Raw genomic sequence first — 18,844 nt, forward strand, 5'->3', positions numbered from 1 at the left:
GGGCGAGGGCGGAGAACTTGAGGACATTGAGCGTCTCGTCGAAGCAGGACGGGCTCTGGTTGATGTTGACCACCATGGAGACCCGCCCGGCACCACAGAAGAAGAACTGCAGGAAGTGGGTCAGCTTGGACTCCCTGAAAGGAACGTGATGCTGGAACCTGCAGACGGACATTATTGATCACTTATTGATCCCCCGTCAAACACGACTGAAGCTCCGCCTCTCTGTTACAATCATTTCATAACCCTAACGAGAGAGAGAGAGAGAGAGAGAGACAGAGACAGAGAGAGAGAGAGAGAGAGACAGAGAGAGAGACAGAGACAGACAGAGAGAGAGAGAGAGAGACAGAGAGAGAGACAGAGAGAGAGACAGAGACAGACAGAGAGAGAGAGAGAGACAGAGAGAGAGAGAGAGACAGAGAGAGAGAGAGAGAGACAGACAGAGAGAGAGAGAGAGACAGAGAGAGAGAGAGAGACAGAGAGAGAGAGACAGAGACAGACAGAGAGAGAGAGAGAGAGAGAGAGACAGAGAGAGAGAGAGACAGAGAGAGAGAGACAGAGAGAGAGAGAGAGAGAGACAGAGAGAGAGAGAGAGACAGAGAGAGAGAGACAGACAGACAGAGAGAGAGAGACAGAGAGAGAGAGAGAGAGAGAGACAGAGAGAGAGAGACAGAGAGAGAGACAGAGAGAGAGAGAGACAGACAGAGAGAGAGACAGAGAGAGAGAGAGACAGAGAGAGAGAGACAGAGAGAGAGAGAGAGAGAGAGACAGAGAGACAGAGAGAGAGACAGAGAGACAGGAGAGAGAGAGAGAGACAGAGAGAGAGAGACAGAGAGAGAGAGAGAGAGACAGACAGAGAGACAGAGAGAGAGAGAGACAGACAGAGAGAGAGAGAGAGACAGACAGAGAGACAGAGAGAGAGAGAGACAGACAGAGAGAGAGAGAGAGAGAGACAGAGAGAGAGAGAGAGAGGAGAGAGAGAGAGAGGAGAGAGAGAGACACAGGTGGACAGGCAGACGCCTTACTTGGCGTTCTGGTTGAGTCTCATGGCGTTGATGCACTTTCCAAGCGCCAACAGAGAGCTGTTGATGTTTCCTGCTTCCTTCAGACGCTCTCCGGTGTTGTGAGTGCGAGAGCAGCGCTCTGAGCCGGCCAAGTCGCACAGCGCCAACCTGAACAACATCACAAACAACATCACAAACAACATGACAAATCCACATCCAACAGCTGAGGTTACAACATGCTGAGTATAAACTGGGCTGTCGGTCGTACTCGCTGATGCCGAGGACTCTGGGAACTCCAACGTCGTCGACTCGGAGGATCCTGATGGAGAAGATGCTGTGGCTGCGGAGTCAAAGCACACAGAAACGTCTGATACTGATCACCAGAATAATGACGAAAATAAAATTTAATTTCTTTAATCTTTTTTAAATCATTACTAACGGGGACTGCATTTTATTTTGGTAAACTTCCTGTGTGGCTGCTGTGTTAGAGGGTCAGTTCAACCAAAGTACAAATAAACGTGTTCTTACATATTTGGTGTTTAAAGTTTATTTATTTCACAGAAATATGTCCTTTGACAACTGCGTCTGTTAGTCTGTCACAATAATTACGTTGTTGGCTTATTGAACAATATACAGACATGACCTCATTTCTGCTGACCTCGATAACGTCCGTTGTGTTTACAGAAGAATTCACTAACATTTCATCTGGTGTGTTGGCGTTTCACCGAGGGCGGGGCTCAGTGAACCAGGTGAAGTGAAGATAACGCTGCTCGTTACTTGAGGTTAATAGATGCATAATTCCAGCCAGAAAGTTTGGAAGAATAAGTCCAAATGCTCTTGTTTTCAAAGCCACATCGCACGGCTCCGGCGTGGAACATATGAGAGAAGAGAGCCCATTAACGTTAACGAGCTGGTATGTCAACTTGATTTAAAAATGAGAAGTGGCGATAGCACCAACCTAGAAGCTCATCTAAAAACATAAACATCCAGTTTTCCGAGCTGGGAACAGAAACCACAGATGGAGATGGATAGGGACCTTCCTGACAGCAGCGCAAATATAAACGTGACGGCATGAAATGTTGCACGCTCGCAGATAGCGTAACTCGCTATGTAGCCAAACATATGAAGCCATTCAACACAGTCAAAAAAAAGAAGCATTTAGAGAAATGCTGCAAACTTGACAGGCAGTATGAACTGGCAAAAAAATGTACTTTACATCTGCCAAACTGCCATTCTGAAGGTAAAAGATGTCTTCTTTTACTCTGCCACTAAGCTCAAATATGACCCTGTACATGAGCTTGACCACACATTACATAACTGCTGACTGGACTCTGCTGTCAAAGTGTTTAGAGACCAGATACATAGCCCAGAACCTCACTGCTGGCATACTTGCAGAAGCTCTTCAGTCTGCTTTAGCAAGGCATTGGATGAGTGCAAAATGGTCTGTATGACTACAGACAATGTTGCTAACAATGTGGCTAGAATACACAATCTTGGCTGGCCATGGCTCCATTTGGGTGTGTCCTATAGTTTGGACAGTGACAGAGATTGCACAGCAGGTGACGTAGGACTTGGTAGGAATCTGGAAACCTGAGGAAGGCACAGACTGAAGCCCCAACACAGTCTAGTACTGGTGAGTGATGGATAAATCATTCATAGGCGACTTAATATGCAACACAAAATATTTAATATTTTATTTAGGACAGCACGCCTTGTATACTATTTTCAATTTTGAATTGCCACGGCAATTAAAAATAGTGTACACTATATATATATATATATATATATATATATATATATATACACACACACACACACACACACACACACACACACACACACATACACATACATATCTATACACATACACCCAGCACCCCCGTAGCCGATTACCAAGGCTAAGTGACAAAGTACCCTCTGAAAGTCTGCTAGAGGATGTGAATGCAGCGTTACGTACTATCCCTACTAGGACCGTAACCGAGACCAATCAGCTGATATACACCACAGCAACATGAGCCTAGAGATGCTTGGCTACAAGATGAACACCATGAGCCACAAATAGCATTACCCTCCATGGAGAAGGAGGCTGGAGGCTAAGATCAAGGCAACACAGAGACAAGTTAGTCGACTCTCAGAGCTACAGAAAGGTGTGGGGATGAAAGGGATACCCAGGAAGTACAACAAGCTGTCTATACCCGAGGCACTGGAGACTGCCAAGCAAAGGCTCACAGCTCTGGCTACCCGCCTGAAGAGATACACAGGAGAAGCAGAAGCCAGGAGAATAAATAGGATGTTCTCCACCAAACCATCCAAAGTGTACTCTCAGTGGCAAGGTAATAACACAAGAACAGATCCTCCCAGGGCTGAGACTGAACAATACTGGAAGAGCATATGGGAGAAGGAGGCATCACATAACACCAATGCTCAGTGGCTAGTGGATCTAAGAGCAGACCACAGCAATCTCCCAGAACAAGATCCAGTAACCACTACAATGGCTGGACAGCACCGGGCCCGGACATGATCCACACCTACTGGCTAAAGAAACTAACTGGACTCCATGAACGCCTGGCAGCACAAATGAAGCAGCTGCTGATGGATGGGACGCACTCAGAGTGGTTAACCCACGGTCGGACAGTCCTGATCATGAAGGACCCCCAGAAGGGCACGATCCCATCCAACTACCAGCCAATAACCTGCCTCTGTACAACATAGAGGTTCCTGTCAGGCATCATAGCGGCTAAGATGAATAGGCACATGGCCCAATACATGAGCAGGGCCCAGAAAGGAATTGGTAGCGATACCAGGGGAGCTAAGCACCAGCTACTGGTCGACTCACCCAAGACTGCAAGACCAGGCAGACCAACCTGTGCACTGCCTGGATTGACTACGAGAAGGCCTACGACTCAATGCCACACACACGGATACTGGAATGCTTGGAAATGCACAACATCAACAGGACACTAAGAGCCTTCATCAAGAACTCAATGGGGCTGTGGAAAACGACTCTGGAGGCCAACTCAAAGCCAGTCGCACAATTTACCATCAAGTGCGGCATTTACCAAGGTGATCCACTATCCCCGCTGCTGTTCTGCATAGGCCTGAACCCCCTCAGCCAGATCAACTCAAAGAGTGGCTACGGATACCGGTTCCGTAGTGGAACAACCATCAGTCACCTCCTCTACATGGATGACATCATCATGTGTCTGTTAGTCTGTAGCTGATGCGGTTTGTGTCTGTTAGTCTGTAGCTGATGCGGTTTGTGTCTGTTAGTCTGTAGCTGATGCGGTTTGTGTCTGTTAGTCTGTAGCTGATGCGGTTTGTGTCTGTTAGTCTGTAGCTGATGTGGTTTGTGTCTGTTAGTCTGTAGCTGATGTGGTTTGTGTCTGTTAGTCTGTAGCTGATGCGGTTTGTGTCTGTTAGTCTGTAGCTGATGTGGTTTGTGTCTGTTAGTCTGTAGCTGATGTGGTTTGTGTCTGTTAGTCTGTAGCTGATGCGGTTTGTGTCTGTTAGTCTGTAGCTGTAAAAGTGTCTGTTGACCTCCTGCTGGACAGCTGGTTCAGTCTGGTGGAAGAGAAGCTCTGGTTCTTCTTCCCAATCTTCATCACTCTGTAGGCTTCCTCCGAGCTGTTCACCTGGACCCAGCGTAGGTCTGAAACATCACACAGTGAAAACAGTCAGGAAGCAGCATGTTCTATAATCAGGTCAGTGTAGGAGAGAAATGTGGTTATTGATCTGCATGTAAACAGATTGACAGTAAGAAAGTAAACACACTGATTGACTTTAATAAGCTCATCTCTCACACAGTTACCTTTGATGAAGGAGTTTCCTTTGACATCCTGAGAAAGACGCAGCACAGTCCTCCTGTGGTGTCCACTGGGAACCTGAACATCACAGATCAATCACATAATCAATCACAGTCTGTTTCTTTAAAGGACTGTGTCGCAGTTTAGTGTTCCCAAAACATTTTAAATCACATCTCACATGTTCACACACTTTTTAACAACAATGATACTGATCGATAGAGCGCACTTACATTACAGAGAAATACAAAACATAATGACCCTTTAAAATCAAACTTTACAAGCGCATGCAGGAAGCGCACCGCCTGCACTGCCTGCGCCGCCTGTTGACAACAATGCTAACGGCAACAATGGCAATGACTCTGAATGTGTCGGAGCAACCAGCTGAAGGTTGAAAGTTGATGGGGTCCAGACATATACCAGGTTTTGGCCAAGACTAGACACAGCTCCCAAACGGAGTTTGAGGGTTTTTTTATCTGTAACTAACAAGTACACACAAGTACAGGAGGACAAACGCAGATGTTTGTGTATGTGTTACCTGTTCCAGCAGGTCGTGGATGTTGTCGTTGTAAATCTCACAGAATGAAACCCAGATGGAGAAACGCACATTTGAGTCAACATCCAGACAGAAACTGTCGGCTTCGGAGATGCTGTTCACACTGCTGTCAGAGCCCAGAGAGCCTGCACACACACAGAAACACACGTTACATCTTCCCTCGTTAAAGCAGCTGGTCTGAGATCAGACTGAAACTGTAATAAAGAACCAATCAGAGTCACTGACCGTCAAGAAAAGCTGATCTGCCAGACGTCACACTTCTGTCACTCTGCAGAGAAAACACACACAGTCTCACATGCATTGTCACACTGCACAGTGGTTTATTTTGGTGTGAGTATGTGTCTCTCAGTATCTCAGTGTGTCTCAGTGTGTCTCTGTGCATCTGTGTGTGTCTCAGTGTGTCTCTCAGCGTCTCAGTGTGTCTCTGTGCGTCTCTCAGTGTCTCAGTGTCTCAGTGTGTGTCTCAGTGTCTCAGTGTGTCTCAGTGTCTCAGTGCGTCTCTGTGCATCTGTGTGTGTCTCAGCGTGTCTCTCAGCGTGTCTCAGTGTGTCTCAGTGTGTCTCTCAGTGTCTCAGTGTCTCACTGTGTGTCTCAGTGTGTCTCTCAGTGTGTCTCAGTGTGTCTCAGTGTGTCTCTCAGTGTCTCAGTGTCTCAGTGTCTCAGTGTGTCAGTGCGTCTCTCAGTGTCTCAGTGTGTCTCAGTGTCTCAGTGTGTCAGTGCGTCTCTCAGTGTCTCTCAGTGTGTCTCAGTGTGTCTCAGTGTGTCTGTGCATCTGTGTGTCTCTCAGCGTCTCTGACCTCTTTGAGCAGCCTCAGCAGATTCTTCTTGCTGCTGCTCTCTGCTGTCTGCTGGTCTGGAGTCAGTCTGCTGAAGTCTCTGCAGCGCTGAGGCTTCAGATCACAGCGACTGTACAGACGACCCTCGATACTGTTAAAGATGACTGCAAGAGACCTGGGCAAAAGGCCTGAGTCATGCTCCGGACCTGAGAGACAGACAGGTGGAGAAACTAATAGTTAGAGAGAGAGAGACAGGCAGTTCGACATACAAACAGACAGGTTGTGTCTCTTACCCAGGAAGGTGAAGGTTTTTCCAGCGTTGGTGACTCCGTAGGTGAACACGAGACAGTTTCCTCCTTCCAGAACATCTCTGACCGAACCACGAACCGAACCCTCAAACACCTTCCTCTGACCGGCCTCTGGGCCAAACACCTGAACAGCATGACAACCAGAATCAGGTCTGTGATTACAGAAAAACATCATTTCATATTATGCTCCATCGTTCATTTTGTTGTGTCGCAAATCACAAATCACACTATTTACGGCAATATTTTTCATTACATTTATAAATTACTCAAGTTTTCCACCAGCAGAAACAGAGAGGAGCATGTATGTGCTCGCTGCTCAACAGGGGAGGAAGAGACAGAGATGCACTTCCTCCTCCGCTTTGAGAAGTTCAGGACCTGCAGGGCAGTACTAGCAGACCTGAGCCCAGGACCTGCAGGGCAGTACTAGCAGACCAGAGCCCAGGACCTGCAGGGCAGTACTAGCAGACCTGAGCCCAGGACCTGCAGGAGCAGTACTAGCAGACCTGAGCCCAGGACCTGCAGGAGCAGTACTAGCAGACCTGAGCCCAGGACCTGCAGGGCAGTACTAGCAGACCTGAGCCCAGGACCTGCAGGAGCAGTACTAGCAGACCTGAGCCCAGGACCTGCAGGGCAGTACTAGCAGACCTGAGCCCAGGACCTGCAGGAGCAGTACTAGCAGACCAGAGCCCAGGACCTGCAGGAGCAGTACTAGCAGACCAGAGCCCAGGACCTGCAGGAGCAGTACTAGCAGACCAGAGCCCAGGACCTGCAGGAGCAGTACTAGCAGACCAGAGCCCAGGACCTGCAGGAGCAGTACTAGCAGACCTGAGCCCAGGACCTGCAGGAGCAGTACTAGCAGACCTGAGCCCAGGACCTGCAGGAGCAGTACTAGCAGACCTGAGCCCAGGACCTGCAGGAGCAGTACTAGCAGACCAGAGCCCAGGACCTGCAGGAGCAGTACTAGCAGACCAGAGCCCAGGACCTGCAGGGCGGTACTAGCAGACCAGAGCCCAGGACCTGCAGGGCGGTACTAGCAGACCTGAGCCCAGGACCTGCAGGAGCAGTACTAGCAGACCAGAGCCCAGGACCTGCAGGAGCAGTACTAGCAGACCAGAGCCCAGGACCTGCAGGAGCAGTACTAGCAGACCAGAGCCCAGGACCTGCAGGAGCAGTACTAGCAGACCAGAGCCCAGGACCTGCAGGAGCAGTACTAGCAGACCAGAGCCCAGGACCTGCAGGAGCAGTACTAGCAGACCAGAGCCCAGGACCTGCAGGAGCAGTACTAGCAGACCAGAGCCCAGGACCTGCAGGAGCAGTACTAGCAGACCAGAGCCCAGGACCTGCAGGAGCAGTACTAGCAGACCAGAGCCCAGGACCTGCAGGAGCAGTACTAGCAGACCTGAGCCCAGGACCTGCAGGAGCAGTACTAGCAGACCTGAGCCCAGGACCTGCAGGAGCAGTACTAGCAGACCTGGGCCCAGGACCTGCAGGAGCAGTACTAGCAGACCAGAGCCCAGGACCTGCAGGAGCAGTACTAGCAGACCAGAGCCCAGGACCTGCAGGAGCAGTACTAGCAGACCAGAGCCCAGGACCTGCAGGAGCAGTACTAGCAGACCTGAGCCCAGGACCTGCAGGAGCAGTACTAGCAGACCTGAGCCCAGGACCTGCAGGAGCAGTACTAGCAGACCAGAGCCCAGGACCTGCAGGAGCAGTACTAGCAGACCTGAGCCCAGGACCTGCAGGAGCAGTACTAGCAGACCAGAGCCCAGGACCTGCAGGAGCAGTACTAGCAGACCAGAGCCCAGGACCTGCAGGAGCAGTACTAGCAGACCAGAGCCCAGGACCTGCAGGAGCAGTACTAGCAGACCAGAGCCCAGGACCTGCAGGGCAGTACTAGCAGACCAGAGCCCAGGACCTGCAGGGCAGTACTAGCAGACCAGAGCCCAGGACCTGCAGGGCAGTACTAGCAGACCAGAGCCCAGGACCTGCAGGAGCAGTACTAGCAGACCAGAGCCCAGGACCTGCAGGAGCAGTACTAGCAGACCTGAGCCCAGGACCTGCAGGGCAGTACTAGCAGACCTGGGCCCAGGACCTGCAGGAGCAGTACTAGCAGACCTGAGCCCAGGACCTGCAGGAGCAGTACTAGCAGACCTGGGCCCAGGACCTGCAGGAGCAGTACTAGCAGACCTGGGCCCAGGACCTGCAGGAGCAGTACTAGCAGACCTGAGCCCAGGACCTGCAGGAGCAGTACTAGCAGACCTGAGCCCAGGACCTGCAGGGCAGTACTAGCAGACCTGGGCCCAGGACCTGCAGGAGCAGTACTAGCAGACCTGAGCCCAGGACCTGCAGGAGCAGTACTAGCAGACCTGAGCCCAGGACCTGCAGGAGCAGTACTAGCAGACCTGGGCCCAGGACCTGCAGGAGCAGTACTAGCAGACAGCTGCACAGATTATAATTATTTAGGATTGAAAATAAATTCCACAGGAAGTTATAACTCAGCAGTAAATGAGCTGAGAGAAAAAGCAGTCGGGGCTTCTCTGCAATAAAACAACAACTTTACATTCAAACCAGTTCCCCTCTCTGGTAGCGAAGTCTGGATCCTCTTTCTTACCAGAATCCAGCCCAACTAGACAAACACCAGGCTGAAATGATGCATTTAGAGTTCTGCAAAAGCATCTTGCAGATGTGCAGAAAAACCACAAGCACACCTGCAAAGCTGAATAATACTGGTTCCATCTAAAAACCAGTGACCCCTCCAATCCTCCCACTACAAGCCCTACAATGCCAAGAGCTGAGCAAAGAGAAGAGTCCTCTCACTCAGCTGGTCCTGACAGTTAGTTCACTTTCTGATCCTGTTCAACCTCAGAACCAGTCTGACAACAACCCCAGTACAACACACCAGCAACACAACCAATTAAAGCTGCAAGCGGCGTTGAACGGGCCCTCGTGCCTCTGCGCACGTCGGGCCACAACGCAGTCGAAGGCCTTCTGTGACGGGCATGTAGACGTCTTCAGACCCGGCTGTTTTCAGACAGTGAAGAAGGAGATAAACATCACTTCCTCTGTCCACTATTTTACCCGCTGCTGGAGCTGCTTTGCTGCAATGTCGTAGGGGGCGCTATTCAGCCAGTTTGCATCACTGATGGAATATTGTCATGTAGACGTGTTCAGGCCGGGACTCTTATCAAACATGTAAAGTTTGGTGCAGACTGGAGCATTTACAATAAAGTTATAACAACTTCTTCTGTCATAGCGAAACATCACATCTCAACGGTAACAGAGATGAAAACATGTCTTATCTCGATGTCGGTGTGACCGAGTAGGAAGAGCCGAGCTCAAGCAGGCTGTTTTTGTAAGCTGGCATGATGACACGTCATCAGGCCATCACGACGCCCAGTAATCGAGCCACCAGTAGCACCAATCACGTCAATAAAATGGCATTTTAAATTAAATCCTACACATTAATCCTGTCCGGCAAAAACACTGATGCTCCACTCACTTGGCAGGTTCATTAAAGTTTTAATGCTGAGCCCCTGAGCCCCTCAGTTCTTCCCTCATATATTGTCTTTTTTGATCATACTTAGTATAATCTATGCTTGCATGTGTAATAGTTTCCTCAGCCAAGTGGGAAAAATATGTGCATATATCGGCAATCACCAAAAATGAAATGTCAAAAAGTAATCGCGTTAAATAACCGTGATGTCAATGTTGAGCAAAAATAATTGTGATTTTGCTTTTTGCCATAATCAAGCACCCCTAAAGAGAACATACACACACACACAAAGCATTTAAATATGTATGTGATAAACTGTTGTCTTTAATAAGCAGTTACTTGAACATTTTTCAGTGTGCTCCAAATTTTTTTACATTTAGGAACACATGTACATGACAAAAAAGTCAGCATTGAACACTGCTGTCAGGTGTGTAGAGACAACAAGTAACTGCAGCTGGACACACAAAAATACTCAAATATGTGAATGGAGAGTGTGAGTGAACCGCTAGGTGCTCGGGTCCTAATAAAGGAAAAACTGCAGTACAGAGCTACACGTTTTAGTTTTGATGGTATTTTTCTGCACTAAACTTCCCTTCCCCTCATAGGTCATCCCCACTACTGAATTATACATATAAGACCTATAATTATTGTAAAATAAATGATAAAAACACCAAACTTCAGACAAAGTTTGTATATAATGTACTGTAAGTATATAGACCTTGCTGCTGTATTGTAAGGGTGATGTGGCGCTGCAACTTTAGGGGCTTATAATATCTAAACCATTCGAGTAATTACAAAGTTTTTAATAACTTTTATTCAGCACAGTGTCATAAGTCATGTATTAAAGAAGCCGATACCATTAACGCCCTCGGAGGAGATGGCGTTTGTTCGGGGTCCAGCGTACGATTTGTAGGTCTTGTTGAGACAAATGATTGAGTTTTGGTTCGCTCTCTCTATGACAGTCCTACGGGCCGTGGCGGCCATTTTAGTGACATAAGTGGGGCTATAGAGCACATTTTGGCACTTTGGTGGCTAATTTTACATCTTATTAAATCTTTCACTAGACCTGATGTGCGTGCCAAATTTGGTGAGTTTTTGAGCATGTTTAGGGGGTCAAATTTAGGGTTGAAGTGGCGTAATAATAAAGAAAGAAGAAAGAAAGAAAGAAACAGAACAGTTACAAGAGAGTCTTCACCCCTTTAGAGCTCAGGACCTAAAAACATACCAGAAACATAAAGCAGGAAAAAGAAACAAGACTAACAGACAGACAGACAGACAGGCAGCAGACAGACAGGCAGACAGACAGACAGACAGACAGGCAGCAGACAGACAGGCAGACAGGCAGACAGGCAGACAGGCAGACAGACAGACAGACAGACAGACAGGCAGACAGACAGACAGACAGACAGACAGACAGACAGACAGACAGGCAGACAGACAGACAGACAGACAGACAGACAGACAGACAGGCAGACAGGCAGACAGACAGACAGACTAACAGGCAGACAGGCAGACAGGCAGACAGGCAGACAGGCAGACAGACAGGTACCTGTGTGAAGGTGAACTTCTGTGCCGTTTGTGGGAGGGGCTTGTCACTCTGCTTGTTTGATTGGCTGCTCCGGGGAGCCTTCAGGACCACGGTGTCCGGACTCTCCAAGGTCACACAGTCCTGAGGAGGAAACACAGCAGACGGGTTCTTATTTTAATCTAATGAGTCGTTCAGGTTTTGTTCATTCATAGTATTGATCTGAATCCACAGTGAGCTGGACACACCTGTGTTTTCTCTGCATGTTATTTATATTAAACAGAAGCACCACAGATCAGCAGCTTTTCAGGGTCAAAGTTCATGTTTAAACCAGTTTGTTTTACCTGAGACTCTCCGCTGCTGCTCTCAGCTGCAGTGAACGGACGAACCCTCAGGTACACCTGCAAGTTCTCCGCCTGAGACTCAGTACTGTCCTGGAAACACAACATCCAGCTGTCAGACAGACAGGCAGAGAGACAGACAGACAGGTAGAGAGACAGACAGACAGGCAGAGAGACAGACAGACAGGCAGAGAGACAGACAGACAGGCAGAGAGACAGACAGGCAGGTAGAGAGACAGACAGACAGGCAGAGAGACAGACAGACAGGTAGAGAGACAGACAGACAGGCAGAGAGACAGACAGACAGGCAGAGAGACAGACAGGCAGGTAGAGAGACAGACAGACAGGCAGAGAGACAGACAGACAGGTAGAGAGACAGACAGACAAGCAGAGAGACAGACAGGTAGAGGGAGACAAATAGAGAGAGAGACAGGCAGACAGGCAGAGAGACAGACAGACAGGCAGAGAGACAGACAGGCAGGTAGAGAGACAGACAGACAGGTAGAGAGACAGACAAACAGGTAGAGAGACAGACAGACAGGCAGAGAGACAGACAGACAGGCAGAGAGACAGACAGGTAGAGGGAGACAAATAGAGAGAGAGACAGGCAGACAGGCAGAGAGACAGACAGACAAGCAGAGAGACAGACAGACAGGCAGAGAGACAGACAGACAAGCAGAGAGACAGACAGGCAGGTAGAGAGAGAGAGACAGGGGCAGGTAGACTGACAGACCTGTACTGGGAGATCAGAGAAGTCACTGAGCAGGTCCCTCCTGATGTCGTCCACCTCCACTGGTCCGACTCGGTCCGGCTGACTAGCCAAACAAGACTCCATCATCTCTGCACACACACACACAGACACACACACACACACACACACACACACACACACAGACACACACACACACACACACACACACACAGTGAATATCATTTCTTACGTCTTGGCTCCAGCTGTCCCATTAAAGATCACTCTGCTCGGTTCCAGCTGGAGTATTTTTGTAATATTCAGTATTTTCTGAGGGTCGTTGTTAAAGGTGAACTTGGTGATTATAATAGTGTGTTCAGTCAGGATGTGACATCATTCTTATTAAACTGTTGACACTGCTGTTAGCATTAGCCACTGCTAGCTCATCCTCTTAGAAGAGGACCCCCCAGACCCACTGTGGCCCTTTGACCTGGTTCTTTTGATCATTTCATCAACTGGATAGCATCATCATCATCATCATCATCATCATCATCATCATCATCATCATCATCAACATAAAACAGTAAACAATAGAACTTCTATTGAACATCTGATCTATAGAAACATATCCTTGTCCTTTTTCTGTTGGAGCGATTAATAGGAAGCTTCTTGTTTGGCACCATATTACCACTCTCTGATTGGCTGCTGTTTGTGATCAATAACAAGACTTCATTAAACTTTGAATGTCAAATTTCTAATTGTTGTATTTGTTTAACACTCATAAATATAATTTCTATTGACATGGCTTTTTGCTCCCTGAGAAACTAACAATATTCCAACTGTCCAGGGAAACATGTTTGGAACGTCCATCCAATAGAAATACAAATACAAACTGATCTAAAAACATTTAATGAAAAGGTGAAACATTGGCTGAAACAAAACCAAACCTGTGATCATTGATCTATGTTTATGTGCATGTACACATAGATAGAGGAACAGATAAATACAGATAAACATACATGCACTGATACAGATTAGGCATGTATGTACACGGATACATACACCAATAAATATTATGCACATACATACGTCATTGCCATGAATTAGGGAACATACACATGTGCAACACATGTAAATTGACTGTTATGTGATTTAAATACTGTTGTTATGGAGAATGCCACTATTTATTATGAGCTTTATTTAATTAATGTATTTCTGCAAATGATATGTTGTGACTATTTTCAGTAGAAAAGCCTAACCAGGATCATCCCTGACAAATAAACTAATAAAAAAAACCAAATCTGACAAGTTTTTAACAAGATAACGCAGAATAATCAACATTAATACTGAGAGAAAACAATTAGCCGACATTTTAATAGATGGGGGGCAGTAAGGGACCAGGATAACCACTGATGTAGAGGAGGGGGCTAAACACGCAGGCTAATGGGGGGCCGTTAGTAAAGGTGGAGGAGACGTGGGGGCCTAGTCTACTAGTCTGGGGGCCGTTAGTAAAGGTGGAGGAGACGTGGGGGCCTAGTCTACTAGTCTGGGGGCCGTTAGTAAAGGTGGAGGAGACGTGGGGGCCTAGTCTACTAGTCTGGGGGCCGCTGTGTAAAGGTGGAGGAGATGTGGGGGTCTAGTCTACTAGTCTGGGGGCCGTTAGTAAAGGTGGAGGAGACGTGGGGGCCTAGTCTACTAGTCTGGGGGCCGTTAGTAAAGGTGGAGGAGACGTGGGGGCCTAGTCTACTAGTCTGGGGGCCGTTAGTAAAGGTGGAGGAGACGTGGGGGCCTAGTCTACTAGTCTGGGGGCCACTGTGTAAAGGTGGAGGAGACGTGGGGGCCTAGTCTACTAGTCTGGGGGCCGCTGTGTAAAGGTGGAGGAGACATGGGGGCCTAGTCTACTAGTCTGGGGGCCGTTAGTAAAGGTGGAGGAGACGTGGGGGCCTAGTCTACTAGTCTGGGGGCCGCTGTGTAAAGGTGGAGGAGACGTGGGGGCCTAGTCTACTAGTCTGGGGGCCGCTGTGTAAAGGTGGAGGAGACATGGGGGCCTAGTCTACTAGTCTGGGGGCCGTTAGTAAAGGTGGAGGAGACGTGGGGGCCTAGTCTACTAGTCTGGGGGCCGCTGTGTAAAGGTGGAGGAGACGTGGGGGCCTAGTCTACTAGTCTGGGGGCCTCTGTGTAAAGGTGGAGGAGACGTGGGGGCCTAGTCTACTAGTCTGGGGGCCGCTGTGTAAAGGTGGAGGAGACGTGGGGGCCTAGTCTACTAGTCTGGGGGCCGTTAGTAAAGGTGGAGGAGATGTGGGGGTCTAGTCTACTAGTCTGGGGGCCGCTGTGTAAAGGTGGAGGAGACGTGGGGGTCTAGTCTACTAGTCTGGGGGCCGTTAGTAAAGGTGGAGGAGACGTGGGGGCCTAGTCTACTAGTCTGGGGGCCGCTGTGTAAAGGTGGAGGAGACGTGGGGGCCTAGTCTACTAGTCTGGGGGCCGTTAGTAAAGGTGGAGGAGACGTGGGGGTCTAGTCTACTAGTCTGGGGGCCACTGTGTAAAGGTGGAGGAGACGTGGGGGCCTAGTCTACTAGTCTGGGGGCCGCTGTGTAAAGGTGGAGGAGACGTGGGGGCCTAGTCTACTAGTCTGGGGGCCGCTGTGTAAAGGTGGAGGAGACGTGGGGGCCTAATCTACTAGTCTGGGGGCCGTTAGTAAAGGTGGAGGAGACGTGGGGGTGTAGTCTACTAGTCTGGGGGCCGTTAGTAAAGGTGGAGGAGACGTGGGGGTGTAGTCTACTAGTCTGGGGGCCACTGTGTAAAGGTGGAGGAGACGTGGGGGCCTAGTCTACTAGTCTGGGGGCCGTTAGTAAAGGTGGAGGAGACGTGGGGGCCTAGTCTACTAGTCTGGGGGCCGTTAGTAAAGGTGGAGGAGACGTGGGGGCCTAGTCTACTAGTCTGGGGGCCGTTAGTAAAGGTGGAGGAGACGTGGGGGCCTAGTCTACTAGTCTGGGGGCCGCTGTGTAAAGGTGGAGGAGACGTGGGGGTCTAGTCTACTAGTCTGGGGGCCGCTGTGTAAAGGTGGAGGAGACGTGGGGGCCTAGTCTACTAGTCTGGGGGCCGCTGTGTAAAGGTGGAGGAGACGTGGGGGCCTAGTCTACTAGTCTGGGGGCCGCTTTGTAAAGGTGGAGGAGACGTGGGGGCCTAGTCTACTAGTCTGGGGGCCGTTAGTAAAGGTGGAGGAGACGTGGGGGTCTAGTCTACTAGTCTGGGGGCCACTGTGTTAAGGTGGAGGAGACGTGAGGGCCTAGTCTACTAGTCTGGGGGCCGCTGTGTAAAGGTGGAGGAGACGTGGGGGCCTAGTCTACTAGTCTGGGGGCCGTTAGTAAAGGTGGAGGAGACGTGGGGGTGTAGTCTACTAGTCTGGGGGCCGTTAGTAAAGGTGGAGGAGACGTGGGGGCCTAGTCTACTAGTCTGGGGGCCACTGTGTAAAGGTGGAGGAGACGTGGGGGCCTAGTCTACTAGTCTGGGGGCCACTGTGTAAAGGTGGAGGAGACGTGGGGGTCTAGTCTACTAGTCTGGGGGCCGTTAGTAAAAGGTGGAGGAGACGTGGGGGCCTAGTCTACTAGTCTGGGGGCCGTTAGTAAAGGTGGAGGAGACGTGGGGGCCTAGTCTACTAGTCTGGGGGCCGCTGTGTAAAGGTGGAGGAGACATGGGGGCCTAGTCTACTAGTCTGGGGGCCGCTGTGTAAATGTGGAGGAGACGTGGGGGCCTAGTCTACTAGTCTGGGGGCCGTTAGTAAAGGTGGAGGAGACGTGGGGGCCTAGTCTACTAGTCTGGGGGCCACTGTGTAAAGCTGGGGGAGACGTGGGGGCCTAGTCTACTAGTCTGGGGGCCGTTAGTAAAAGGTGGAGGAGACGTGGGGGTCTAGTCTACTAGTCTGGGGGCTGCTGTGTAAAGGTGGAGGAGACGTGGGGGCCTAGTCTACTAGTCTGGGGGCCGCTGTGTAAAGGTGGAGGAGACGTGGGGGCCTAGTCTACTAGTCTGGGGGCCGCTGTGTAAAGGTGGAGGAGACGTGGGGGCCTAGTCTACTAGTCTGGGGGCCACTGTGTAAAGGTGGAGGAGACGTGGGGGCCTAGTCTACTAGTCTGGGGGCCGTTAGTAAAGGTGGAGGAGACGTGGGGGCCTAGTCTACTAGTCTGGGGGCCGTTAGTAAAGGTGGAGGAGACGTGGGGGTCTAGTCTACTAGTCTGGGGGCCGTTAGTAAAGGTGGAGGAGACGTGGGGGCCTAGTCTACTAGTCTGGGGGCCGTTAGTAAAGGTGGAGGAGACGTGGGGGCCTAGTCTACTAGTCTGGGGGCCGCTGTGTAAAGGTGGAGGAGACGTGGGGGTCTAGTCTACTAGTCTGGGGGCCGCTGTGTAAAGGTGGAGGAGACGTGGGGGTCTAGTCTACTAGTCTGGGGGCCGCTGTGTAAAGGTGGAGGAGACGTGGGGGTCTAGTCTACTAGTCTGGGGGCCGCTGTGTAAAGGTGGAGGAGACGTGGGGGCCTAGTCTACTAGTCTGGGGGCCGCTGTGTAAAGGTGGAGGAGACGTGGGGGCCTAGTCTACTAGTCTGGGGGCCACTGTGTAAAGGTGGAGGAGACGTGGGGGCCTAGTCTACTAGTCTGGGGGCCGCTGTGTAAAGGTGGAGGAGACGTGGGGGCCTAGTCTACTAGTCTGGGGGCCGCTGTGTAAAGGTGGAGGAGACGTGGGGGTCTAGTCTACTAGTCTGGGGGCCGCTGTGCAAAGGTGGAGGAGACGTGGGGGCCTAGTCTACTAGTCTGGGGGCCGCTGTGTAAAGGTGGAGGAGACGTGGGGGTCTAGTCTACTAGTCTGGGGGCCGCTGTGTAAAGGTGGAGGAGACGTGGGGGTCTAGTCTACTAGTCTGGGGGCCGCTGTGTAAAGGTGGAGGAGACGTGGGGGTCTAGTCTACTAGTCTGGGGGCCGCTGTGTAAAGGTGGAGGAGACGTGGGAGGAAACTGGGTGGGAGGCTGGCTTGGATGGTTGTGGTGGTTTGACACAACCTGTCAACACCCCGACAGCTGACCAATCACATCACTGGAAAAAAGAGTCATCAATCCTACGGGATCCCGACATGGACAAAAGTCCTCAGTTTACAATAAAAGTAAAAAACATCAATATATATTTTTATAGTAGTAATAGTCAGTAGAAACATTTTATTGTTCCGTGTGTCTGGTTTTATATCAGAGTTTCTAACAAACGGAGATCGTTAACGACACTAAACACATATTTTAATAGTTTAGTTGATTTTCTCCCGGAGTGAAGCTGACAGTGAGGATGATTTTACTCTCTGATTCATCGCTGCAGTCAGAATAACATCAGACAACTGTGTGATGAAAACTGCAAATAAACACCAGAGAACAATAATCCTCACTGTTAATTGGCTCCACGATTATAAATCATCAGTCATTCTTTGCTTCAGCAGCAGAAACAGTCTGACGTTACTTTAAGTTTGTTATGTGACATATTCAGATGGTTTGTAAACAGTGAAAATACTCCCTCTATACTTCAGTCATATAGAATAATTCCTACATGTATTTTATTTATTTATGATTTCTAGTGTTTGTTGTATGATTACAGGCTCGTTTACATTTCACTTGGTTGAATCTGCAGGTTCTTGGTTTCACTGTTTCATCTCATCTCATATGAAGAACTTCATTCATGGTTCTGATGACGTCACTCGTAATCAACAACCCGACTCTTTCACATGAACGCGCTCGTTATTAACAACCCGACTCTTTCACATGAACGCGCTCGTCGTTGTTAAACCAGAGCTGGTTGATAACAGCTTCATAGTTCTGGTTCTGGACGGACAAGGTCAGGTTTAGTGAAGCCAGATAACCAGAGCCAGACTTAGTTGCTTCGTAGGTCACCCATCAGACATGTAAGTTCACGTAAACAAAAACACCGTAAAGGATAACAGACATGTAAACAAAAACAAACAAACAGAGCACCGTAAGGAGAACAGAGTGTAACGAACGCAAAAACACCCTAAAGGAGAACTCAGCACACGGCGTTTGTTCCGGTTTGACGCCGTTTAAGGAACCTTTCAAAGTTAATCACAGCTGTCCGACTCTAAGCGACATTTTCTCTCAGTTTAAGTCACTCTGGATGTTTTACTCACCACTAACCGTGTGCCGGTGTCCGTTAGCTGCTTGTCTCCGCTCCGCGGGCTAACGTTACTTTAAACTGGGACCCGAGGACCAATCACAGGGCTTGCACGGGATTACGTCATGCAGAAATCGGTCTCGCGCTCGGATTCAAGTGGTCTCGCGAGACTACTTGTTAAAAACGTGATTTATGATGTAAAAAATATT

At 49.6% G+C, this 18,844-nt stretch overlaps 1 protein-coding gene across 1 annotated transcript in view; it reads right to left on the reverse strand.

Annotated features, from left to right (window-relative positions):
• The window catches only part of LOC121887309 (kinesin-like protein KIF20B), a 40,374-nt gene extending 21,582 nt beyond the window's left edge, over positions 1-18,792 (reverse strand). The window contains exons 1-13 of the mRNA XM_042398040.1: positions 18,652-18,792; positions 12,534-12,640; positions 11,804-11,893; positions 11,484-11,603; positions 6,427-6,565; positions 6,155-6,339; positions 5,583-5,625; positions 5,340-5,482; positions 4,810-4,882; positions 4,539-4,650; positions 1,270-1,341; positions 1,023-1,169; positions 1-158 (exon numbers count right to left, since the gene is read on the reverse strand). The exon at positions 1-158 is cut by the window's left edge and continues 1 nt beyond it. Coding sequence (XP_042253974.1) covers positions 1-158; positions 1,023-1,169; positions 1,270-1,341; positions 4,539-4,650; positions 4,810-4,882; positions 5,340-5,482; positions 5,583-5,625; positions 6,155-6,339; positions 6,427-6,565; positions 11,484-11,603; positions 11,804-11,893; positions 12,534-12,638 — 1,387 coding nt within the window. The 5' untranslated portion in view covers positions 12,639-12,640; positions 18,652-18,792. The remainder of the gene's footprint in view (positions 159-1,022; positions 1,170-1,269; positions 1,342-4,538; positions 4,651-4,809; positions 4,883-5,339; positions 5,483-5,582; positions 5,626-6,154; positions 6,340-6,426; positions 6,566-11,483; positions 11,604-11,803; positions 11,894-12,533; positions 12,641-18,651) is intronic.
• Between the last annotated feature and the right edge of the window lie 52 nt (positions 18,793-18,844).

The sequence above is a fragment of the Thunnus maccoyii genome, chromosome 20, assembly GCF_910596095.1.
Source record: "Thunnus maccoyii chromosome 20, fThuMac1.1, whole genome shotgun sequence".
In the NCBI taxonomy this organism is placed as follows: Eukaryota; Metazoa; Chordata; class Actinopteri; order Scombriformes; family Scombridae; genus Thunnus; species Thunnus maccoyii.